At 44.4% G+C, this 26,537-nt stretch overlaps 2 protein-coding genes and 2 pseudogenes across 4 annotated transcripts in view; 2 read left to right on the top strand and 2 right to left on the bottom strand.

The window, feature by feature from the left end:
* Nucleotides 1-15,842, bottom strand: part of RBM28 (RNA binding motif protein 28) — a 31,323-nt gene extending 15,481 nt beyond the window's left edge. For both annotated transcript variants that reach the window (XM_024763337.1, XM_024763346.1), the window contains exons 1-10: nt 15,643-15,842; nt 11,946-12,104; nt 11,551-11,645; nt 11,042-11,117; nt 10,521-10,613; nt 9,389-9,460; nt 8,577-8,760; nt 8,262-8,404; nt 4,637-4,706; nt 2,211-2,320 (exon numbers count right to left, since the gene is read on the bottom strand). In XM_024763337.1, the coding sequence (XP_024619105.1) occupies nt 2,211-2,320; nt 4,637-4,706; nt 8,262-8,404; nt 8,577-8,760; nt 9,389-9,460; nt 10,521-10,613; nt 11,042-11,117; nt 11,551-11,645; nt 11,946-12,104; nt 15,643-15,760 (1,120 nt within the window). In that variant the 5' untranslated portion in view covers nt 15,761-15,842. The remainder of the gene's footprint in view (nt 1-2,210; nt 2,321-4,636; nt 4,707-8,261; nt 8,405-8,576; nt 8,761-9,388; nt 9,461-10,520; nt 10,614-11,041; nt 11,118-11,550; nt 11,646-11,945; nt 12,105-15,642) is intronic.
* Nucleotides 15,843-16,682: 840 nt separating this feature from the next.
* Nucleotides 16,683-17,267, top strand: LOC112411954 (chromobox protein homolog 1 pseudogene; annotated as a pseudogene).
* A 1,326-nt stretch (nt 17,268-18,593) lies between these two features.
* LOC112411916 (chromobox protein homolog 1 pseudogene) lies at nt 18,594-19,175 on the top strand (annotated as a pseudogene).
* A 5,884-nt stretch (nt 19,176-25,059) lies between these two features.
* PRRT4 (proline rich transmembrane protein 4) overlaps nt 25,060-26,537 on the bottom strand; it is an 8,616-nt gene continuing 7,138 nt past the window's right edge. The window contains exon 6 of one of the 2 annotated variants that reach the window (XM_024763172.1): nt 25,060-26,537. This exon is cut by the window's right edge and continues 42 nt beyond it. In XM_024763172.1, coding sequence (XP_024618940.1) covers nt 25,530-26,537 — 1,008 coding nt within the window. In that variant the 3' untranslated portion in view covers nt 25,060-25,529. The other variant, XM_024763181.1, reaches the window with a different exon arrangement.

Here is a 26,537-nt window from a genome sequence, read left to right as displayed (position 1 = left end):
CAGTCACTGGGAGGCATTATATAAGGACAGATCTAGCTCTTGGAGTAAAAGTCCCTGGCCTCTATCCCATGAACATAGTGGTGAATCAGAAAGCCGTGAGCTCAACTCTTTTTTGTTTTGTTTTGTTTTCATGAATTCAACTCGACTCATGCTATAGAATTTCCACACCTTTCACTGGTTAGAGGCAGGGCCAATCAACCCATCCTAATTTTCTGCTCTTGATAAAAAGCAGCTTATGTAAGAAAAAAAAGTTCACCTTACAGTAAACTCAAAAAAACCAATTAAGTTCCATAATATTTTGTTAGTATTCCTTTAAACTTTAATTATTCCCTCATATATGAAAATAATGCCATATTTCCTGGAGCTACTGGAGCACTGATCTTCTGCCCCTCTAAGAATGAATGACAGCAGACCAACTGAAAGGACACCTGTGGCAGGCCAACCCAAGGGTCGCCATCTAGTGAGGTCTTCCCTGCTTCCTCCAGGCAGAGCCAAGTGCCCCCCACCAACCCCCGCCGGTCCTCCACTCTCATCTCTATTACAACACTGGTCAGGTGGCATCTTCCCCAAAAGACCTGAATGTCTCTGGAAGAGGGGCCATGTTTCTTGGCTATTTCTACATTTGTAGCACCTACCATAATGTTCAGCATTAGTAGATACTCAATAGGAAGAAACAAGTAATAAAGAAAGAAATATGGGGGGGAAAATGTTTCTAACAGGCAGATTAGCCTGTTTGTCCAATATGAAGAAAATGGGATGAGTTCTTCTCTCTGAATGGGTAAGAATTTTACCATTGGAATTTCCAGGGTAACTACTGGGTTAAATCCTACCACCTTCCTAAAAGTCTTCAGACAATACTCAGCCCTTCCAGGCAGTGAAATGGCATGCTGACAGGGATGAGGTATAGGAGGAGGTTGTGTGAGGAGGCAGAAAAAGTGCCAGAAAATTTTAATATGAGCTCAGGAAAGACAATGCATTATGAAAAAAAAAATAACGGAAACTATGCCTATTAAGACCATTAACTCTCAGCTAACATTAACAGACCAAGAAAGAGACTGAGCAAGTCAACTATAGACTCCGTTCTGAAAATGTCCACCCAATACACTACTGCACCCCGAAAGAGACAAAAGAGATCGTCAAAGTCAAGCAATACCCTACAGTACTTGTAACATTTTATGCAATCCTAGTTGCCCATTTTCAGAAAAATATACTAGAAATGGAGAAGGTCCAAGAAGCATAATTGAATATCAGAGCTGAACGCACGTTAAGTGATTAGTTGAACCCACTCGTTTTACAGATAAGAAACTGAAGCCCACAGTGGTTAAATGATTGCCAAAAATCACCCAGCCGGTCTATGGTTTAGCTGGGATTAGATCCTAATCTCCAGGAAGCAGTTCAGTTTTCTTTCCATTATACTACCTCATCTACATCTTTCATAGCTGAGTAAAAACCAGAAATGATCAAGTTTCATCAAACTGGAAAATAAGAAGGTTCAGAATGGAGGCAATTAATCCATAGATAGGCTCCAGAGAGCCCCAAAACACTCAGAAATGGCATTTTTCTGAGGACAGGGTTCAGAGTTTTTGCTAGATCTCAAAGGAATCAAGAACCAGAATGAATTAAGAATTCACTGCTTTAGTAGAACGACTGCAGTTGATAAAATCAAAGATTATGAACGGGTTGAAAAGGTGCTTACCTAACAACAGTATATTAGAATGAGGAGTGGTCAACCTTTAAGCTCAAAAGAAATAGCTTTAGGGGGGGAAAAAAAGAAAACTAAGGCAGCACTCCTGCTACATAGTTTTCCTTCTGACTGTTGCCACTGCAATAAAGTTTCTGTCAGCTTCCATCTCTAACAAAAGCAACTGAAAAATATCCCAGCAATTTCAAGCAATGTGGAATGATTAATACCCATGAGATGCTATCACATCTGAAATTCAAAGAACAACAAATGAAATTCATTACCCTAAAGTAAATAAGCAAGAGCTTAAAAAGCTGAGACAAAATTATGGCCAGCAGCACCATTACAGATGCTGAGTTTGACAACATGGAAGACAACCTCAGAATGTCCTTGGTGCTTCTATGGATCACAGAAACCTGGATAATGGTGGACCCCTCAGGGTGGCACACACTATGCTCTCATGTAACCTAGTCAGTGCCCATGGCAGCGGTCTCAACCCTTTTGGGCCTGACCAGCTGACAGCAAATACCTTTAGAATGCTCTGTGTCTGGATGCAAGACAATGCGGACATATTTAAGATCTCCAAACTGCTGGAGGAGCTCTCCAAGGTCTTCTTCCTCTGAGTCGAAGGACAGGTTTCTATGGAGGACAATCAGGTCACAAGAAAGGTCAATTACAAAAGTGAGATCCTACGTTCCAGTACAAGGTGAGTGAGTTAGACATCAACTGGAGTGGTTCCCTTGCTCATAACCACCCTTCCCAGGGACAGCACCAGGGGATGGCTCCCACTAGCCAGGCCTCCAGTGTATGACTCTGCCTATAGGCTGTAACCGACTGACCTTCCTGTTAATCAAATTCTCCTTCCCAGGAATATAAAACTTGAACAGACATATACAAAGACCAGAAGTTGTAGATACAGATTCACTTCAAAACAGCAGTGTCCCACTTGAGGGGAACTTATGGGGAGCTGAAAATGTTCTGTATCTTGATCAGAGTGATGGTTACACGGATATACATATATCCATGTATAAAGGTATATGTATATAGATGGTTATATACATGAAAAATGTCACTGGTTGTACACTTACATTAAACACACTTTACAGAATACATGTTATACCTTAACGAGGGATAGAAAAAAGGATGGGTGTCTTCAGAGAAAAGACCACATAGCCTTCTGCAGCCAGGGTCCCAGAACCACCCTGATCTTCATCCCCTTCTTGAGGTCTGCTCTTTGACAACTTTTATTCCGTGAGCCACCCTAATGTTCATCCAACATACCAGCCTTTTCACTTAAACTGGCCAAACTTAGTTTCCCTTACTACAACCAAAAGACTCACAGACAGCTAATGAAAAGTCAAATGTCTCTCAATGTCTCCTCTGTACTCCTATGAAATCCAGGTTTCAGTTAAAATTTTACAGAAGTCAGAAAATCCTTCAAAATAATAACTCAAAACCAAACATGGTAAAGTTTACTAGCTAAGTGCAAAAAAAAAAAAAAAAAAAAAAAAAAAAAAAACTACTATTTCTCTCGATGGGATTAGAAAATGTTGGAAGGAGATTTTGTTCTACTAAATTTCAACACAGTGTAAAGATTCCTCTTTTCCCAGCTATGCACAGCCTTTCAGGGGTAAGAAAAACAGTCCCAAATAAATATCTACAATTTTACTTCTCTTATGCTAGTTAACAACCCCATGAACAGCTCTATCTTATGGAATAACCAAGATAAAAAAGATGTTCTGAAATAAGACATATCCTAGCTACATTATTTCTTCTAATTTGCCTCATCGTGGACATAGTTTTCTCTCTTCCATCCTTTACTTTCCTAAGTTCTTTTTTAATTAAAAGATGTATAAGGAATGGTATCCTTGGTATTGAGGTCTCAGGCTTCTAAGTGTGACATTCCTTCTTTTCTGTTACACAGAATCCTCTACAAATACAAAATTATATGGAAATTACAAATAACACAGTAAAAAGAAACATGGAAAGACATGCTATAAAGAAAGAAAATGGGACATTTATACACTAATATGTATGAAATGGATAACTAATAAGAACCTGCTATATAAAAAAATTAAATTGAAAAATTACAAAAAGAAAGAAAGAAAGAAAATGGGCTACAGCACAGCATGTATAGGCTAAAATCATCTTTGTAAATATTTATGATGTTATGAACATGTGTGTGGGTGTTCCCCAAGCAGTGATTAAGGTTAACTTTTTGCTTATTCATTTCCTATATTTCCCACAATAAACATAAATTATTTGTATAATGAAAACAATCTTAAAAGACTATACAAGAGAATAAAATAGACATCTTTAAAATAAGACCCAAATGGCCCTAGCACAATGGTACTTAAGAAAGGATGAGAAGGCATGCTTGAGGTATGCCGAAGATATCCCAACCTCCTGAAAACACCAACCTACTGCAGTCAGTAGGACTAAAACAGCAATGGCAACATGATACAACACCTATCTCCCTCCCTCAGTTTTCCAGGAAACAGATGGGATGCCTCACTATACTCTGGACATGACTGTAGAAGATAAGTTAGGCATGAAGAGAGAATTCGTTTGGGATAAGTGGTATCACCCCTCCCCAGCACTCACCCTAAAACAAAGGCCAGAAGCAAGATGGTTCTAATAGTTGAAAAACTGATTTGTTCCAAATGATCCCACCCCAATTACAAAGAATGAAATCTAAATGAGGACAAGATATAAAGACCCCTGCTATTTATCTTCTGTGCGTAGTTCTGATTCTCCTACACATTTCTCATTGTGTGCTATGTTCCTAGGCAGATGTGCTAATGGTCCTCGATGCATCTAACTTTTTGGCCTAGCTAACAGAATTAGTGCAAAAAGAAGACGACGAAGAAAGGAAAGAAGGGAGGGAGGAAGAAGGGAAGAAAAGAAACCTATGAAGGCAACACAAACAGCAGTTTTCAAGATAGAAAGTCATACCTGATAAAGACAGTTTTCCCTTCATTCACATCAGAGGGTAATTTCCTCTTCTTCTTCTTCTTTTTCAAGACTTGTATATCCAAAGTAAAAAGAAAAAGAACAAACTGAAAAAGACTAGTACAAGCCTTACAACAAAGGCTTTTAAATATATAAAGATCTTACATAAATTAAGAACTCCAATTAAAAATGAACAAAGGATATGCAACTAAAATATACGAAGATGCTCAAACGCACTCATAATTAAAGAAAAACACAGCACAAGAAATCAGATACTATTTATCACCAACAGATTGGCAAACAAAAAAGACAGATGAAATCCATTGTGGTAAGGGTGTGGGGAAAAAGAGAGATTCCCATATACTGTTGTGACAGTGTAAACTTTCTGGAAATACAAAATGTAAACATTTGAGGAGAAAAAAATATATATCTACATTCGCATACACAAATATACATTATATTCTACGTAAGTTACATTATATTCTACGTAAGTTAATGCTTATAAAAGCATTAACTATCCTTAGATACACAAGAAACACTGGTTGTCTCTGGGGAGGGGCCCAAAGTGGCTGCGAATTTGGGTTTAAGGGAGACTCATTGATTTTAAGAATAGACACAGGGGCTTCCCTGGTGGCGCAGTGGTTGAGAGTCCACCTGCAGCTGCAGGGGACACAGGTTCGTGCCCTGGTCCGGGAAGATCCCACATGCCGCGGAGCGGCTGGGCCCGTGAGCCATGGTCGCTGAGCCTGCACGTCCAGAGCAACGGGAGAGGCCCACATACAGCAAAAAAAAAAAAAAAAAAGAACAGACATATGCTTATATATAAACAGAAAATTTCTGGAAGGATACAAAAGAAGTAACAGAAATTACTTTGGGGGACTACTGGGAGGACTGGTGAGGAACTTTTAAAGATCTTACATAAATTAAGATCTTACATAAATTTCTATATTACACCCTTCTGCACTATTTATATTTTTTGTACTGTATTTTTAATTAATTTTCTCTCATTATTATCCATCAGTCTTATAATTTTTTCAAGTGAGAGAATGGTAAGAGACAGCTGAATCTGGTTGTAGAATGCAAGGTCTCTCAGTTCCTTCAGAATAAAAGCTTCTTTGCTTCTAAGGTGTCTACTATTCTCTCCTCACAGAAAAAGCTTATTTCCTCAGATTTCTCATATGGTCAAATCAACATGCCAGACTTACAGAAAAGGGAGAAGGGAGACCTGATAAGTGAATAAAAACCTCCACCCAGACAAACTAAAGGACCACTTACTGACTGCTCCTCATTCTGTAATGACCTGCCTCCCTCAATAAACTAGTTGAGTTTAAACCCAACCTTCTTGATAAAAGTAGCAATATGGTTTGGTTACAGTTTTACAAAATGCCCCAGAAGGTCCTTTATCCCCATTTCAATTCAAAATTGTTGTTTATACTCCACCACTGCCACAGAACAGTAACAATGATAATACTAGTAGTACAAGGCATTAGTCACACAAATAATTTAATCTTCACAACAACCCTGTGTGGTTATTATCTCCATTTTATAGATGAAGAAACTGAGGTATAAAGAGGTTAAGTAACTTGCCCCAAAGTCATACCTTAAGAAAGGAGCAGAGACAGGATTTGAAACCCTCTGCCAAACAAGCTATTATTGTGATCTCTAGGAAATGTGGCGTTTTATTTTCTTTTAACTCCTGTTCACCCAGTGTCTAGCACTGCAGGCACTCTGAATATTTGTTGTCTGAATAAATGAAGGTGTAGTAATAGTAATTTTTTTAAAAAAAAAAAAAAAAAAAAAAAAAAAAAAGTACATTTTTCTCTCATGACAGGTATAAAAATCACTGGCACATGAAGCATCTATTCCAACCTTTCCAAAGAGCAAACACATGGGCATTTACATACCACATGGGGAGGGTGTGCACAGAAGTGCTCATTCATCAGTTCCAAATTAGTTCATCTACATTTTTAAAAAACTCTGATGAAAGTGCAGAAGTGTTTTTGTTGGTCTTTGCTTGTTTTCTTGCCAATCCTTTGTGACTGAAAGTAGTGGAGCCAGATCAAAAGCTCCTAGAGAACAAGGATTTTTTTTCTGTTCAGCCCAAAGTTTAACATTAGTAGGTGTTCAATAAATGTTTCTTTTTAAGCGAATGATGAGGAAAGGAGACTTGATTTGCTCAACTGAATGGAGTAGTGGAATGCTCAGACTGCCTCCGCCTCCTTCCCAGTGACCACTAAAGGCAGAAGATTTTATCAGCAGCCATCTTACATCTAACTTAATGAGACTCACACATTTTTTTAGAAGATTGTTGGTGACGGGGGTGGGGGGAGGGGGGCGCATAAAAATAAGATTAGTAGCAACAAAGGCAGCTAATACTGTTGGGAAGGTACTCTCCGCAATGTCAGGAGATGGGGACCTCTAACATCCAATCACAGATGAAGTAATATGGAAACTAGAGGCAAGGACTTGACCAGAACCAGACAATTAGAAATGGAAAAGCCAGGACTTGAACCCACATGATTTGACTCCTGAGCCCATGATAAAAGGCAGAAAAGACTGCTTAAAAGAACTGAGCTTTTCCAGATAAGAAATTCTGAGTTCAGAAGTTTGTTACTATCATAATGGATTATTTTATTGTTGTTGTCAGTCTTCATCCTGGAAGGTGCCAGTGACTCAAGTACCTCTGATTCTGAGTAGAACATACTAAGCTGATGTTCTGGGGTTTGCTAACACTGCAGACACACTTAAAATAATACCTCTAATCAATGAGGGGAAAAAAACACCATCTTTGGGCTTTCAAATCTACTCCATATTATCTGTTGTTTACAGACAACAGCATGGATGGAAAAATACAAGTGTTTCCCTTCCTGAGTTTGTTACATTTAATAAAATGTAATTTCAGTACAGAAGTAAATAAATTAAATTAAATTAATTAAATAGAACCCATTTTGGTGGTAGGATGCAATATCCTGTTTATGCAGTTATTCATTCAATTTGGGTAATTGAGAGAGACAGAGGCAGTGCCTCAGCATTAAGCTAGGTTTTAAATTCCCTAAGAATCTTAATCCTCAAACACTATTCCAAACTCATTAAAAAAAACACAAAAAACCTTTAAAAGAAAGAAATATAGGGGCTTCCCTGGTGGAGTAGTGGTTAAGAATTCGCCTGCCAATGCAGGGGTCCCAGGTTCGAGCCCTGACCCGGGAAGATCCCACCTGCCGCGAAGCAACTAAGCCCGTGCGCCACAACTACTGAGCCTGAGCTCTAGAGCCCGTGAGCCACAACTCCTGAGCCCACGTGCCACAACTACTGAAGCCTGTGCGCCTAGAGCCCGTGCTCCACAACAAGAGAAGCCACCGCAATGAGAAACCTGCGCACCGCAACGAAGAGTAGCCCCCGCTCGTGGCAAATAGAGAAAACCCGCCTGCAGCAACGAAGACCCAACGCAGCCAAAAATAAATAAATAAATAAATAAATTTATTTTTAAAAAAAAAGAAAGGAATATAAAGGTTTCATTTTCAGCATTTAAACATAAATTTAACAGGACATCTTAGGGTCCTATTTAAAAAGAGGACTGAGCTGAACTGATGCACATTTCTCAGTGACTTCTTTTAAATTTAAGGCAAACCTTCCTCCTCTTGCTCTTCAGTGTTGGTATCACTCTGAGCCAGGTCCTCTCCACCATCGATCCTGTCTCTTTCCTCCAGGTCGCTGTTGTCATCAGAATGCTCCTCTTCACTGCTTTCTGCAGGTGCTGCCCTCTTGGCTGCTCTGCAATGGCACAGATCAGAACTAAGGTTCTGGGATGAGAGAAGGGCCTGCCTCTCCAACTTCACTGCACATGTCAATTCTGCAATGACGGGGGCAGGGAAAGAGATCATTTTCCTCTCACGGACAACCCTGAATCTTCCTCTGTTGTCTCAGAACACACGGAGCCACTTACCTCTTCTGAATTTGCACAGGCTTGGTCAGCTTCGACTCTCTATTCTCCTCGTCCTCCTCCTCTTCTTCATCATCTTCCTCATCATCATAACCACCATCATTCTCCTCCTCCTCCATATCCTCTTCTTCCCTGCCATTCTCTTGACCTAATTCCTGACATTTAGGTTCAGGCCTCTTCTTCTCACCTACATACATAGTTGGTAAAGAAAGTTAGGAATTCATTTAGTATCCAAAACAAGGTTATTTAAACAAGAGTAACTAATACCCCAAGTTCCCAGTTCCTTTGGTTTTACAGAAGCTCATATATTTTTCTTACTGTACATAATAGGAAAAATATGGGGGAAAAAAAGCAAAAAAACAAAAACCCCTCATCACTGAGATTCCCTCGGAGGCTGTCCCATTCATCAGAAGCCTTAAGGTTAACCTGGCTCAGCAACTGAGCCACTGCAAACAGCCTATCATTGTGCACCATGGCCAGCACAATGCATGCTCTGGAGCCCAGCCATGAAATTTAATCTCTGTGAGTTCTGTTCTCTGAGCTCCTGGTGGCTTAAAAGCCAATTGTTTTCTAAATAAAAATCAAGTTTTAAGTTTCCCTATTCTTAATGTTCCATCACTCTCTATTATGAAAGCTGGGAAAGTACAGCAAGTAGTAGGGACAATGAACTTGGGCCCCACTCTTCACATCCACATCAAGAAGTGGGCTTAGATTAAAAAGATCCTGTTTTGGGACCAAATCACCAGATGGTACAATACAGACTGACAAACAGTTAGGACATAAAACCCCTCCTACCCAACACCACTTCATCTTACCTGCGACAGAGGCAGACTGTGTATTTTTATATTTATCCTTTGCCACAGCCCAGTCCACAGCCACTGTCCGCCCTGTCAGACAGAAAAGTAGCATCAGAAAGGCCTTCTCTTTAACATTCCTATTTCCTATAAATGACTTCCTATTCGTCAAAGACAGTAATGGAACCAAAGGAGACGAAGAAACTGTGGATTCAGAGACTGTTGGTCTTAAAATAAAACTCCTGGTAGGTGTCTATTCTTTTGACCCTTAACCTTTTTATCAATGAACAGAAGTTTTGCCTTTCTACACAGCCACTACACCTGCAACAAGATAGAGTAAGAATCAGAACAGAGTTTCCAGTTAGACCAAGTTTCCAGTTATACTAGCAAGGGGGAAAATAGACGTTCTGGAATAACTGCGCGTCACTCAGAAGTTAGGAAGTCTCCAAGCCAATACCTTCTTTAGGCACTGTACCTGGTAAATCAATACCTAGAGTAACGTCAAGGTCAGTTTAAAAGCCCACAGGTGGACTTCCCTGGTGGCGCAGTGGTCAAGAATCCACCTGCTAATGCAGGGGACACAGGTTCGATCCCTGGTCCGGGAATATCCCACATTCCACGGAGCAACTAAGCCCGTGCACCACAAGCACTGAGCCTGTGCTCTAGAGCCCGTGTGCCACAACTACTGAAGCTTGTGCACCTAGAGCCCACGCACCACAACAAAGAGTAGCCCCCGCTCGCCGCAAGGAAAACCCAATGCAGCCAAATAAATAAATAATAAATAAATAAATTTATAATTAAAAAAAAAAAAGCCCACAGATGCTGAATAGTGATCATAACCAAGACGAAGGAACCTGCTAATCCCACATCCTCTAGACAGCAACCTGACTCTATCAGTCAGGGACAGTTTTTCATTAGGGATTTAAAAGGACACTCATCACCAAAAAAAGAAGAGAGAAGGACAGCATGGGTCCTTTCAAGTTTAACCCTAAGATCAAGTACCAGGAATATTTCACCAAAACAAGCTTCAATATTAGCAATGAGACTCTCAACAAGGCAAACACCTTTTAAAAATGTAGAAAGTGGGTTATTGTGCTAATTTGCCTAAACACCAGAAATATCTGAGTCAATGGTATGGGCACAGAAAACTTACCTTTTATCTCTTTCATGTTCATGCTTTTGAGAGCCTTTCCTGCTTCTAGGAGGTTTTTGAACTGAACAAAAGCAAAACCACGCATCTTTCCATCTGTGTGCAAACACAACAAAGAAGTTAGAGGTAGCAGGTAGGGAACCAACAGACACTAAGAAGGATGTTACAGCAACCTGGACTGGCAAGAAGACCCAAATCCTATCAACCAGTCAGCCCCTTGACCAAAGCACAAGCCTATATCCTGCTGAGGTTACCCTGACACAGGCTTGGGGAGAGCAATGCATTTTCTCAAGCTGTAACTTGTCTTCTAAAAGTAGTGCTGATCTAACTAACAATACCATAAGGGGACTAAACACTGTTATTTGTCAAGAACTGTGCCTGATACTTTACACATATCATATCATCTGGGGCTCACAGTATGACCCGAACCTTGTGTTTCTGCTTAGTTCAAAGGTGATACAGAAAAAGACCATTATGTAAAATAACCTTAATCTAATCCACACAAAATAAAGGTTTGCCAGTACCTGGTTTCCTAGGGATGTTTACTTCCAGGACAGCTCCAAACTGAGCAAATACTGTCTTCAAGTCATCTTCTGAACACTGAAGCCAAAAGTGAAGAAAGAAAAAGAGATATTATCACAGCAAATGAACACAAAACATCAACTATTCAATTAGTTCACTAGGAAGAGCTTGAATATTTGCACTCCTTTTTAAATTTTGAGACTAGGACACCAAACATTTCAAAATAGACGACATCTTGCTTTGTACCTATACAGGCAAAAAGGACAGATATCAGAGAGCTTTTCCTTCCCTCCCTTTCTCAGCAGTAGTTTCCCCAAGGCATCTTCACAGTCTCTGTCCTTAATAAGTTCTTGTTTATACAGGCCCATTTTCTGAATTCAACAAGGCTAAAGTTCGTTCCCAGAAGGAATTAAGCCCAATTATACCATCCTGGTGAGAAGTTTGACCAATGAGCATGCCTTGGCTCCAAGAGCTTTCAGAACACTCACTGTTAGTTTTCTCTGTCTCTTACCTTAAAGCTCAGGTTCCGTATAATTATTCTGGCTTTCTTATCTGCCACTTTGGCTTTTTTAGGCTGCAGCTCCTTCTTTGGGGACTCTGAATTTTCTAAAAAATAAATGGCAATGAAGTAAATCTGTGATCCCCTCGGCCCAGAACATCACAGGAAAGAAGCTACTAGCAACAGATGGCATTTAACACAGGGTTAAGTATGGCAATGCCCAGGGACACCAGGTTTTCCAGACTCAGAAGTAAACAAAAGACTAAAACTAGTAACAAAATACACTGGATGATTTTGGACATCAAGAGGAAATTCAGGAAGCTTTTAGGCCTAGATACTACTCCCAGAGCCAATCCACTGCCCCCTCAATCCTGGGGGAAAACTCCCTTCAGCTACTAGAAACTCACCAGTTTTCCCCTTTTCCTTGGACTTATTTCTCAGTTTTTTCTTGGCAACAGTCACGGTGATCTTGCAGCCTTCGAAGGTGGTAATCTCCTTGAGGGCCCTCTGAACATCTTCCAGCATAGAAAAAGTGACATAGCCGAAGCCTCGACATGCCTTACTCCCTGGAACAGTATGGGGATGGGGGGAGGGGAAATTAACAGTAAGCCAAGATCCCTAAACCAGTAAATTCTCACAGCCCTAAATTAGCAGATATACAGCCAGGCCAGCCAGTCTGCCAAAATTCTCAAAAGAGAAAGAGACAAGGTTAGCATGAGTGGCCCCTGTCCCCTCTTTGTTCAGAAATCATTAGGCTTCCTCTTCTAATGTGGTGTCTTTGCTGTTAGCTCCCTCTCTTCCTTCTTTCCTGATAATTTCAAGAATATGGAGGACCCATGATATGCATTACACCCCCGAAGAAGAACTCAACGTCAAACAGAACAAAACATCACCAGAGAAGGTAGGAAAGGTAAGTATGGTAGCTTCAAAAATTACAAAGAAATAATTCAGCCACCGCTCCACAGAACAGATCGGCAATGAATGCCAGGGGCCCTGAAAAAAGAACCTCAAACAATAAACATTGCTTCAGAAGCCTGCAGACACTATTACAATTATTACCAAGCCCTAGAAATCAATATCAAATTAAACCTTTCTAAAGCGGCTGTAAACCTCTTATCTCATTTTGTCAGGACACACCAAGAAGGGAAAAGCCAATATCATCATCGCTTTTTTCCAAACGAATCATTTAAGACAAACAGTTGCAATTATCAACTGTAACCCACCTTTGCCCTTTTTGGTATTTTTTTTTTCAGTTTAATATTTTTGTGTAGTAAAATTTTAAGTAATTTACTGCATCAAAAAAGAAAAGGACAGACCAAGTAGTCTGCTTACTACCCAAAGAAGAAACAGAGCTCACACACTCTCCTTTTACAACTACACCCCAATTTGCTTCTGGGTACAAGCCCTCTAACACAGGACGCTGATCCACGTAAACTGGTTAAAGCTGACACTTGGCACTAGGAAAGCATACTATGGTCTGGTGATCTCTTCTTCTCTTGAAACTCCTTCTCACAAAAGCCTGCCCACTCACCTTTCAGAAAACAAGAACAAGAAAAATCAGGGCCCTTCCTGATCAGTACAACCAAAAACGAAGCAGCTGAAAGGTGAAGGAGTTCAGTGACAAAACAGAAGCGTGCTGCTCACAAACACACCATGCGTTGTTTATGTCTGCACAAAGCACTCTCACACATTTACTTGAATCTTTACAACAATCCTGTGAAATTATTCCCATCTTAAAGAGGTTAAGTGGCATGTCCAGGTCACCACTACTGGTAAGACCTCACCCCACAACCCCTCCCTCCTATCCCACTAAGTACAACATTCAGTACATCTGGCTGCCTGGACAGAAAAGCACGTTTTTTCTCAAAAAGGGAATAGCAGCTTCTGTTAAAGATGCAGACTACATACACAAGCTACAGGTAAGGTTACATGTAGCCTATATTCTGAGGACCCAAAAGGAGAATTCCCATTCAAAGGCCTGTTCCTCCCCGGAACACAACCAACCACTGTTGAGCAGCGTTTCTCAATTGTTTTGATAACCCACAGTAACAAACGTAAATTATAATGGATCCAGGATGCAGTTTTTTACAAAACTGAAAAAAAAAAGTTTTATGAAAACTTCTCCTTTACCATGTATAGATATACTCCTATTTCATTAAAAAAAAAATCTCTAATCATGACCACTCAAGGCCCACTAATGGACGATGATCTGCAGTTTAAGAAACACTGCTATACAGCACTCATTCTCATTCTCTCATTCGCCCATATCTATACTTAAAATGACAAAGAACCAGGCAGCTGCTATGGTTTGTATAGCAATCAGAGCCATGTCGACAATCCTAATTCTAATTTCTGTTACTAACAAAATAGAAGATAAGGACAGAGTGATTATTAGCACACTATTAGCCTGCCTACTCATCACATACTTGGACACCATGGGGGGAAAGAGAGGTACACAGGATGTTACTTCCCTCCAGTTGCTCTCCTGAAAGACAAGGAGGTACTACAGAGACACACTGATGACTTGGAAGGAAGCTAAATTTATGTTCTGGGCAACATCAGGTGCCCCTTGACACAGTCTAGGTAAGAGTAAGAAATGCTTCTACAATTAAAACCCTTACAATTCTTCCTCAGTCTAATACATGCTAACCCTCCTTCATGGTGATGCCATAATCATCAAACAGAATGCAAAGCATATGGCAGTATTCCACAAGTCAGTGAATATCTCCTGCAGCTCAAGCCAAAACCCTTGGAGTCAGACCTGACTCCTTGACACTCTTTTTTTTCTCATACTCCACATCTGATCCATCAGCAAATTCTTTCAGCTCTACTTTCAAAAATATCCATGTCGCAATCACTTTTTACCACCTTCACAGCTACAACAGCTGGTCCAACACCATGACCTCTCTCTCACCTGGATTACCACAAGAGCCTAATAACTGGTCTCCCCGCTTCTGTCCTATTCTTAGCAGCCTATTCTCAACACGGCAGCCTGAGAGAATCTTCCAAAATGCAAGCCATATCATATCTACTGCTCCCTGCTCGAAACGAGTGGCTTCATATCTCAGAGTAAAAGCCAAAGTCCTTGCAATGGCCTATAAGGTCCTACATGATCTGGTAGCACCAGATCTCATCTGCTAATTCTCTTCCCTTCACTCACTGCATTCCAGTCACCCTGGTTTCCTCACTATTCCTCCAATATACTACACACACACTCCTCTTCAGTATCCTTTAGCTTCCTCTGCCTAGGCTGCTCCTCCCACTGAGAAACACATGTTCACTCTCTCACATCAGAAAGGGTTTCCCTGGCTACCTCTCACCCCTCTACAGCTTCCCCACCACCACACACACACACATCTACAGAGACTCTCTATCCTTTTTCTCTGCCTTATTTTTCTCCTCAACATTTACCACCATTAGCACTATATATTTTGCTTATTTGCTTATTGGCTGTCTTTCCATCTTGAACACAAGAGCAAGGTTTTTGGTTTGGTTCTGTGCACTGCTGTATCCCCAGGACCTACAATAGTTGCCTGGCACAAAATACACATTCAATTAACATTTACGGAATAAATAACTGGGCGAATGAATAACATACTGGTTAAGAGCTCCCGGTCTGGTGATCAAATTCTGAATCCACTACTTACTAGCTGTATGAACTTAAGCTGAAATTACTAAATTTCCCTAAGCCCTAGATTCCTCGTCTGTAAAATGGAGTTAACTCTCCACCCAAGAAGACCGATGAGGAAATTAAATGAGATAACACATGGAATTCAAGCACCGCACGTGGCAATCAGTTGATTCTCAATAAGCCTTACTGGTGTTTTATTAAAAGTTAGTTATTTACTACCAAATAAGATCTTATATGTGAGCGCGCATAATAAACGGAAAGCGCTCCATAAACTTAAGGGACTGATTTGACTTTCAGAAACGGCCCGTATGGATTCATCTAAAGCAGAGTCCGTTTAGAAAAGAAATTCAACTTCTAAGTCCTTTCACTATGGGGCAGGTAAAGGATTATACGGGTCGCTTAAATTTGGGTGTCCTCGCCCCCATCCGGCTCCCAGGAACCCCAACTTTGTCCTCGACCGCCCCGCCCCCTACCTTTCTCAGTCACCACGAAGCACTGCTTCACCGGCCCCACCTGACTGAACAGCTCCTCCAGCTGCTCGCTGCGGGCCGAGGGCGGGAGGCGGCCCACAAACAGGGTCAGCCCGGCCATAAGGCCGAGAAACAGAAGCGCGCAGCTTCGCGCACGCGAGTCAAGTAACAGGTTTTAGTCAGAGGACCACGCCAAGCTGCCGGGAGACTCCGGAAGTGCTCTTCACTCAAAAGAGTCCGGAGGAAAACGTAGTAGAAGGGGGAAAAAACATCCCGGAAGGAAAAAAATCGTGACGCCCGGGGGCGGAGCTTCTTGAGCGGGGTTCCACCCCTAATCCAAGTACCGCCCCCGCCGCTGTAAAGAAATTTGGCTTCGCTGTTTCCTGCACTGCTTACAATCTAACCTCCTGGAGATCGATACCAAACCCAGCAGGGCAGGCCGGAGAAGTTGGTTTTACTCTGGCCCTAACCCAGGATCTAACATATGATGGATGTTTAATAAATATTTTCTGAAGTGCCACCACAGACTCCCAGATTACGTGCATAAAACACAGCCAGAATACACATCAACACAAGTACGTCACATACATCATTCGGACAATTCTCATGTTCTCAGAGAATATGAGACATCTGTCACACTATAACAGATAACTACAACTCTGCCTTTAACACTTCGCAGACAAATGATAGCTACTAAAGTACAAATAGGCACATATCATACAGATTCTTTCAAAAAAATATTTACTGAGCTCCTACTATGTGCCAGGCACTAAGGATAAAATTGGTGAGCTAAAAAAAGATGGGACCCCTACCCTCATGGGGTATACAGTCTCGTGGGGGTAGACAGACATTAATCAAAAAAAAAAAAAATAAGGAGGGCCGTTGGCCGGGGCCTGCAGTACGCCGCTTCAGTGAGGAGCTCAACCGCAGTCAACCGTCTTGTTGCTTTACTGGTCGCCACTCCCACGGCCGGCCCGACAAGACGCGCCTGGAGCGCAGAACAGATTTCCCTCGGGCTCGTGGGCGCTGCTCTGAGCAGCGTCACCCTTTATACCAGAAAGCTGGCGGGCACTATGGGGAAAAAGCAAAAAAAGACGTAAGTGGAGGTGATGCTAGAAGAAGAGGAAGAAGAATATGTGGTGGGAAAAGTTCTCGACCATCGAGAGGGAAAGGGCAAAGTGGAGTACCTCCTAAAGTGGAAGGGGTTCTCAGATGAGGACGACACATGGGAGCCAGAAGAAAACCTGGATCGCCCCGACTTCATTGCCGAGTTCCTGCATCACAGAAAACAGCACACGAGACAGATAAATCAGAGTGAGGCAAGCGCAAAGCTGATTCTGATTCGGAAGATAAGGGGGAGGAGAGCGAACCAAAGAAGAAAAGAAGAGTCAGAAAAGGCATGAGGCTTTGCCCAGTGTTTGGAACCGCAGTGGATTATTGGAGCTACAGACTCCAGTGGAGAACTCATGTTTCTGATGAAATGGAAAAACTCTGATGAGGTTGACCTGGTCCCTGCCAAGGAAGCCAATGTCAAGTGCCCACAGGTTGTCATATCCTTCTATGAGGGAAGGCTGACGTGGCATTCCTACCCCTCGGAGGATGATGACAAAAAAGATGACAAGAATTAACTCTCTTGAGTACCAGTCCCTGTCACATCTGACTGTGGGTTTCAAGTGGGGAAAGGAGTTCTACTTGTCTTGACACCATAGAGGTGGCTTGAGAAGATGTCCTTTGAAGAGCCAGTATAGTTTCTGTGCCCTACAGCAGCCCAAGTGCTTTAAAGTCACTCCATGCTGGTTTGCACACCCATCCCAGTGGAGGGGAAGGAGGGTCAGTGTTTCAAGGCAACCCATTCTGAACTTTGCTGAGAAAAGCAAAGGGCCTTCTATGAAGGACAAAACTTGCAGAATGGGATGTGGGAGAGCAAAAGATACTGTAGATCTTCAAAAGAGCATCTCCACAACCCACAGCCTTCTTCCCAATAGTGTTAACTCTGCATTTTTACAGCGTAGCATATATGTCGTTTTTGGCTATTACTGGTGTATTATTTGGGGTGGGAGGGATGGGGTGGGAAAGAAGAGAGATGGGTTAGGATAATTTTTGTTAAAATGGGAGACTCCGGAAGTGCTCTTCACTCAAAAGAGTCCGGAGGAAAACGTAGTAGAAGGGGGAAAAAACATCCCGGAAGGAAAAAAATCGTGACGCCCGGGGGCGGAGCTTCTTGAGCGGGGTTCCACCCCTAATCCAAGTACCGCCCCCGCCGCTGTAAAGAAATTTGGCTTCGCTGTTTCCTGCACTGCTTACAATCTAACCTCCTGGAGATCGATACCAAACCCAGCAGGGCAGGCCGGAGAAGTTGGTTTTACTCTGGCCCTAACCCAGGATCTAACATATGATGGATGTTTAATAAATATTTTCTGAAGTGCCACCACAGACTCCCAGATTACGTGCATAAAACACAGCCAGAATACACATCAACACAAGTACGTCACATACATCATTCGGACAATTCTCATGTTCTCAGAGAATATGAGACATCTGTCACACTATAACAGATAACTACAACTCTGCCTTTAACACTTCGCAGACAAATGATAGCTACTAAAGTACAAATAGGCACATATCATACAGATTCTTTCAAAAAAATATTTACTGAGCTCCTACTATGTGCCAGGCACTAAGGATAAAATTGGTGAGCTAAAAAAAGATGGGACCCCTACCCTCATGGGGTATACAGTCTCGTGGGGGTAGACAGACATTAATCAAAAAAAAAAAAAATAAGGAGGGCCGTTGGCCGGGGCCTGCAGTACGCCGCTTCAGTGAGGAGCTCAACCGCAGTCAACCGTCTTGTTGCTTTACTGGTCGCCACTCCCACGGCCGGCCCGACAAGACGCGCCTGGAGCGCAGAACAGATTTCCCTCGGGCTCGTGGGCGCTGCTCTGAGCAGCGTCACCCTTTATACCAGAAAGCTGGCGGGCACTATGGGGAAAAAGCAAAAAAAGACGTAAGTGGAGGTGATGCTAGAAGAAGAGGAAGAAGAATATGTGGTGGGAAAAGTTCTCGACCATCGAGAGGGAAAGGGCAAAGTGGGGTACCTCCTAAAGTGGAAGGGGTTCTCAGATGAGGACGACACATGGGAGCCAGAAGAAAACCTGGATCGCCCCGACTTCATTGCCGAGTTCCTGCATCACAGAAAACAGCACACGAGACAGATAAATCAGAGTGAGGCAAGCGCAAAGCTGATTCTGATTCGGAAGATAAGGGGGAGGAGAGCGAACCAAAGAAGAAAAGAAGAGTCAGAAAAGGCATGAGGCTTTGCCCAGTGTTTGGAACCGCAGTGGATTATTGGAGCTACAGACTCCAGTGGAGAACTCATGTTTCTGATGAAATGGAAAAACTCTGATGAGGCTGACCTGGTCCCTGCCAAGGAAGCCAATGTCAAGTGCCCACAGGTTGTCATATCCTCCTATGAGGAAAGGCTGACGTGGCATTCCTACCCCTTGGAGGATGATGACAAAAAAGATGACAAGAATTAACTCTCCTGAGTACCAGCCCTTGTCACGTCTGACCGTGGGGTTCGAGTGGGGAAAGGAGTTCTACTTGTCTTGACACCATAGAGGTGGCTTGAGAAGATGTCCTTTGAAGAGCCAGTATAGTTTCTGTGCCCTACAGCAGCCCAAGTGCTTTAAAGTCACTCCATGCTGGTTTGCACACCCATCCCAGTGGAGGGGAAGGAGGGTCAGTGTTTCAAGGCAACCCATTCTGAACTTTGCTGAGAAAAGCAAAGGGCCTTCTATGAAGGACAAAACTTGCAGAATGGGATGTGGGAGAGCAAAAGATACTGTAGATCTTCAAAAGAGCATCTCCACAACCCACAGCCTTCTTCCCAATAGTGTTAACTCTGCATTTTTACAGCGTAGCATATATGTCGTTTTTGGCTATTACTGGTGTATTATTTGGGGTGGGAGGGATGGGGTGGGAAAGAAGAGAGATGGGTTAGGATAATTTTTGTTAAAATTTGGGGCCTGATGGTGGAAATGGTGAAACAAAGGAAAGAACAACTAATAACGATTTGGTTCTGTGTCCAGAATATTTCATCCTTTCAAAAAATGTCATTGGCAACCTAAATGAGGACTGCGAGAGACTGTTTAAAAGCTGTGAATGCTAATCATTAGAGAAATGCAAATCCAAACTACAATGAGGATCACCTCACACCAGTCAGAATGGCCATCATCAAAATATCCACAAACAATAAATGCTGGAGAGCGTGTGGAGAAAAGGGAACCCTCTCGCACTGTTGGTGGGAATGTAAACTGATACAGCTACTATGGAGAACAGTATGGAGGTTCCTTAAAAAACTAAAAATAGAACTACCATATGATCCAGCAATCCCACTACTGGGCATATACCCTGAGAAAACCGTAATTCAAAAAGAGTCACGTACCACAATGTTCATTGCAGCTCTATTTACAATAGCCAGGACATGGAAGCAACCTAAGTGTCCGTCAACAGATGAATGGATAAAGAAGATGTGGCACATTTATACAATGAAATATTATTCAGCCATAAAAAGAAATGAAATTGAGTTATTTGTAGTGAGGTGGATGGACCTAGAGTCTGTCATACAGAGTCAAGTAAGCCAGAAAGAGAAAAACAAATACCGTATGCTAACACATATATATGGAATCTAAAAAAAAAAAAGGTTCTGAAGAACCTAGGAGCAGGAGAGGAATAAAGACGCAGATATAGAGAATGGACTTGAGGACACAGGGAAGGGTAAGGGTGAGCTGAGACGAAGTGAGAGAGTAGCATTGACATATATACACTACCAAATGTAAAATAGATAGCTAGTGGGAAGCAGCCGCAGAGCACAAGGAGGTCAGCTCGGTGCTTTGTGACCACCTAGAGGGGTGGGATAGGGAGAGTGGGAGGGAGACGCAAGAGGGAGGAGATAGGGGGATATATGTATATGTATAGCTGATGCGCTTTGTTATAAAGCAGAAACTAACACACCATTGTAAAGCAATTATACTCCAATAAGGATGTTAAAAAAAATAGAAAAAGAAAGCTGTGAATACCTGAAACTTAGAAGCCAAGGTGTTCCCTGCCTGAGCTTAATGCTATTCCCAACAAAGGACTAAGCCTGTTAAGAAGTTACCAAAGCTGCCATTTGAGGGATGGAAACTGGTTGAGGAGGAAAAGTCTTATGGGAGTGTATACACAGACAGATCATTCTGTCTTAGAGGTGCTAATTCTTGAAATTGACAAGAAGACCCTTTTTTTCCAGTTATGAAATTATAAATATCAGCTTCTCCATCCAAGCCACTGGCTGAAGTATCTGGGGAAGGGCAGAGGGTGGTATAGGAGGTGGGAGAGGAGGCAAAGACAAGGTCTGGTGCTCTTAGCTGGAAAACTCTTGGAGCCTCTGTTTTTTGAACTTTGAAACCATTGGTGGCAGGGTTCAGTCACTGATAGCACAAATTCACTGAATCACTTCAAGAACTGAATGATTTTAGAAGCCCTGGTCTCAGGAGAAGATTAAATTTTCATACTGGGGCAGTGGTTCACTTTAAAACAAAACACATTTTTTTAATCCTAAGAATTAACTAAAACCCAAAATGCTGTCTTGAATCATGAGATCCATCAGTTCTTGACATCATCTAGACCTTCATCTAGAACTCCCTTGTAAAATCTTTTTAGGCACGGGTTAGGTTTCTGTGAAAACTTTTGTTCAAATGTTAAACTTCAGACCAACATTGTCAGTTTTTGTCTTAATAAAACTATATAGATTTATTTTTTAAAATTACAAATAAATCATAGCCTGCACCATGCAAGATCACGTGAGAACACACCCAGAACGAACATGACATCCAGCTTGTACACACAAACCTAGTACCCAGGTCCTCCCAGAGACAGGAGATCGTTCCTCAGGTCAGCTTATCAGACAGAACCAAGGCTGAGGAATCTCACTGGCCAGGAGATCTGGGTGCTCCTGGATCCTGGAACACAGACAGTGTTTGCCATCCCATTAGGCCCAGGAACTGACCTGTGTGCAGGACTGCAGCACCCTGAAGAACATTTGTACAGAACAGAAGTACCCAATGCCTTTTTAAAATAATTACTTTTAAATGGCATAATCTGAACACAGGGTAGGTAGACAATTCAAAAAGTGCAAAAGGTGCAATGAAAAGTGTTTCCCTTTCTCCTCAAACCCCATCTACTTTCAGCACATTTTGGTTGGATGGATGAATGTTTGATAGTGACAGGGGGAAAGGGAGAACGTTTAACATCAGATTTATGAAACCCTAGCTTTTAAGCTATATTCTACACTTAAAAGAAAATGCCACAGTTAGCTTTAAACACACAACTCAGCAGAGGAATTATGGAAATAAAAAACAGATTTTTAAGGCCATGGGTTAATTCCATCCAGGAGAAAGAGAGACAAATAGACAAAGGAAATGGGATGGATCATTTGAATACAGTTGGTTTGGAATTCCACATTCCTCTCTCTTTCTTCTCCTCCTCTCTTGCCCCCTCATCACCTTAGAAATCAAAATTTCATACCCAAAGTCTAAATTGCAAGCTTCAGGGCCCTAGCTATATGGAGGCTTTCCCAGTCCTGGCTGCAGTGTGCACTGGGGAAAGAATCCTGAGAAGGCTGCTCCAACATCCCTTTGGGACACACCCTACAATGCTCAGTTGGAAATACCTTGGACCCAAACCTTCCCTATAGAACAAAAGGAAACTGTGTCCCTGTGCCCATCAGAGGGCAGCAGCCACCCACAGTACGGAGGAGTTCTTTGCCCCTAGGGGAGTGTAGCAATGCAGCTGACCCTTTGTACTCTTCCCTACTTTCAGACCTGGCTCCCCATCTCAGTCTCCCAGCCTCAGCCTCAGCCCCATCCCCTCCTATCCATTTGTAACAGGGAAGCCATGTGGTTCTTCAATCAGGAACATTTGCTCATCCATCTAACCAGGACACATGCAGGGTTCTTTATTAAACAGCAGGAGTCGTGGTACCCTGCACCACATCGGCAACGTGGCTTCCAGGGGAAATAAACTGCTGGCCTCTTCTCATCCATCACTTGCAGGAGCCTGGAAAGGAAGTAAGAGAGGCGTGGGCTGTGCTCAGCCAGCCTCTCCCAAGCCCCATCCCTCTGGCTCCATTCCCGCTTTCAAGCCAAACCTTCTTATAATACCGCATACTTCTTGTTCTTAGCACTTCTCGCAAATGTAATTAATTACTTGTGTAATTGTAATTATTTGTCTGATTAACTCTTTAATGTCTGCCTTCCCCAAAAGACCTTCAACTTCATAAGTTCAGGGCTGTCGTCCACCTAGTTCACCTGTCTACCCCTATCACCTAGCACATTGTAAGCATCCAATAAAATGCTTTAAAGAGATTGAATGAATGAAGGTGAGTTTGTTTCTCAGTCTCCTACAGTACTAAGAATTGGAACTGAGGGCGTATATATTACACCCTGGTCTACCCGGGCTCTTCTGGGAAACTGCTTTGCGTGAGGAAGGGCTGAGGCATGAGACAAAAGGGAAGGGTTGTCTCACAAAAGTCTCAGCCTCTTGATCAAGTCAGAGGGCTTAGGCGATTCTTGCTGAGGAAAATCAAAGAAGTGCTGGAGCTGGTGAGTAACAAGCTGTATTCCCCTGCCCGCTCCCCATCTCACCAGCCCCATTCAGAGCTTCCAAACAGAAAAGGAGTGTGTGTGTGTGTGTGTGTGTGTGTGTGTGTGTGTGTATGCACACCAGTGCCCGCTTCTGTGAGAGAGAGAGAGGCGGACAGACAAACATACAGAGAGACTGACTGGGGGCTATGTGGGGCTTGGACTGCTTTGCTAAGAGCTGTGTGCCTGAACCCAAGGACCCTTGATGGGGACAGTGAGTGAGTGAGATGAGCTGGCAAGGTTTAGGACGAGGAAGAGATGTCAGAGAGGACTTGAGTGTGAGCAGAGGCAGATGGAAGGGTAAGTGGGCAAGAAAGGAAACAATTTCTCGGAGCAGCTCTGGTGCTGGGGCCTCTACAGCCACTACGACACCAGTGAGAAATGCCTGTAATTAGGAAGATGGCAGTTCTCTGGGCCTCAGCCCAGAGTGACAATGCAGCAAGAATTTCTGAGCCAAGCTGAGCCAGGTGATGGATGAGACACAATCAGAACCACTCCAGTCCCACTCCTCAGCTGTGCCTGCCCCACCCTCCTCTCATTTTCTTCCCTACGATGACCCTCACTTGCCCCAAGCATCATTGGCTTCCCTCCTCCTTCTGAGATTCCAGACTCTGGGTGCTCCTTTCAGCCAAGACAGAGCTTCATGGGTGAGGAGAGCAGTGCTTTAATTCTTCCACTAGTGCATTGGACCTGGTCTGGTGAGGCCCCCTCAACTCCCAGCCTCCCTGCTTCCCTCTTGCCTCCCTTGCTTCCCTTCTCAAATCCGCACACGCTGATGGGCAGAGTTGGAAGAAAAACCATTCCTATTCCTGTTTTTCCACTTCAAGCCTAGCATGTGTGCCCCTGTAGGCTTCCCTGCCAAAACACTGCCAGAATTTAGTTTTCAAATCTATGACTCTGTTTTAGTGCCACTCTGAACTTACTGCATTTTAGCCAAATGACAAATGCACACTACAGCCAAATGCTCTGGACAAGGGAGGGATTACAGAGTGCCTGGTGGCCGGATGTATTCATGGGTCTCTGCACTGTGAGTTCTGCTTTGGTGTGTAGGATGGGGCTGGGGTTTGGGGAAGACAGGCTTTCTCCAGGGAGGATCTGCACCTGTGGGAGATGAATGTTCTCCAGGGGAAGGGAGTTGTTAGTCCAAACTTGAAGAGGTCCTGCTGGTAGGTGGAGCAAGTAGTTTCCTCTGTGAATTCCTCTGGGCACGTGGCAGGGAGATTGCTGCAAAACCCAGCTCAAAGTGATCAAGCCCTTGAGATGTGTAGCAACATTTCCATGAAGGATTTTGACACTAGCTAGTCCCTAACCACTTGTCCATCAGGACCTGAAGCCAGTTTCTTAGGAATGCAGACATTTCCACCAACGACTGTAGAGTTTCCGCCTCATTTCTCAGGGCAGTGATCCAACTCTGAAAAGCCACTTCCCAGGGAGTCAGAAGGGTCTTCAAGGGGCCACTCCCAGGACCCTCACTCAGCCCAGATGGGCCATGGACCCGTCTATGGGGAAAGGTCATGTGGAGGACAAGACCCCTTGCAGTCAGGAGTGAAGGTCACTGGGGTCTGAGATGGACCCACCCCACCCAAACACTGCTTCTCTTCCAGTTCTGGCAGAATCATTGCTGCTATTGCCTCAGCTAAGCTTTTCCAAGAAGGTGAGACCTTTCTCCTCTGAAAATATTTTATTGATAAATTAACTCTGAAAGCGCTCACCTCCCACCCTACTGCTGTAGAGTCTCCTAGATGGGCCATGGACCCTTCTATGGGGAAAGGTCATGTGGAGCACAGGGAGCCTCACTCACGCAGGGGTGGGATTCCCGGGCATGGCAGAGGTGGGTGTGGGGACTGAGGCCAGTCCTGAGGTCGGCTGAGGACAGCCCCTCTCGCTCAGCACCAGAGTGGGAAGTGGTGGTCTGGAGTGGAGCACCTTGGAGCTTTATTGCTGGTGAATGCCAAGGAAAAGTGGGACCCCTGCCAGCCTAGAATTGCAGCTGAGGGCATCAGTGCCCAGGGCTCCAGAGAAGGTGGCACTAGTTCCCAATCAACAGAACCTGGCTGCTGACTCACCCATCCAGGAGTCCCTGGATGGGAAAGGAAGCGGGGAGAGGTATCTGAGCCAGGCGGGATTGGGGAAGGGTTACAGTGTGCAGGTCTCGGGCAAAACAGGCGCCCGAAGGGGGCGTATTGTCGGGGCGGTGAGGCGCCCACATCTTCACAGGTCTATGGTGTCGCTGCCCATGCTCAGCTCGTCAATCTGTCGGCAGGCGTCCAGGAATTGCTCCTGAAGCAAGGCCTCTTCGGCCTGCAGCTCAGGAGGAGGCTCTGGGGAGTCGCGGGAGGGTGGGGACAGGGCCTGGTAGGATCCTGAGGCCGGGAGGTTAGGGCTGCTTCCTGAGGGCCGCGGGGGACTGAGGACGCAGACCAGCGGACAGCGAGGGGGCCTGTCCGGGCTGGAGCACAGCAGCATGGACGAGCTGTCCCGCGACAGTCCGCACAGCGAGCCGGATGAGGCGCTGCTGCCCGCGGGCCAGGCCCCGGGAGAGGGGAGCTCGGGGGGCGCAGGGGAACCAGGGGCCTCCCCAGACCTCCCAGTGGGCCCGGCCCCGGTCTGCGCCCCCAGCGAGGCGGTGCGGTAGAGGCCGAGCCCCTGCAGGGCTTCCCCGAAGGCCGGGCCCTGGAAGAGGCCGGGCTTCAGGAGGGCTTCGCTGCAGAGGGCCTCCTCGATGCTGCGCCGCAGGTTGATGGGGGAGGGCGGGCGGAAGTCCACGGTGTAATCGCTGCATGGGGAGGAAGCCGGGGAAGGGGCCGGGTTGGCGGCCGCGCTTTCGAAGCCACGGCAGCCTCCTCCCTGGAGAAGGAGGTCGGGACCCGGCCCTGCCAGGGCGCATAGCTGCAGCAGCTCCGCGTCGCCACGCGCGATAGCGCTCCCCAGGGGCTTCTTGTCTGGGGGCCCGGCGACCCAGCCTCCGGGCAGCAGAGGGGCGGCGTGGCCGGGGGACAAGCGGAAGAGCTTGGCCCAGCAGCGCGGCGGCACGCGAGGGCTGCAGAGCGCCGGGTAGAGGCCCAGCAGCGCCAACGGGAGCGCGACGCCCACCTCGCCCAGGCGCAGGCCGAGCTGGAAGGCCCACCAGGGCCAGGGCCCCTCCAGGCCAGGTTGGCCGCCGTAGCCCAGCGCGTGCAGCACCTCGTAGCCCTGCAGGGCTCCGCTCAGCAGCCCCAA

This window comes from Neophocaena asiaeorientalis, unplaced genomic scaffold (genome assembly GCF_003031525.2).
Source record: "Neophocaena asiaeorientalis asiaeorientalis breed wild unplaced genomic scaffold, Neophocaena_asiaeorientalis_V1.1 scaffold681, whole genome shotgun sequence".
Classification (NCBI taxonomy): Eukaryota; Metazoa; Chordata; class Mammalia; order Artiodactyla; family Phocoenidae; genus Neophocaena; species Neophocaena asiaeorientalis.
This window is presented reverse-complemented; position numbering and strand designations above follow the sequence as displayed.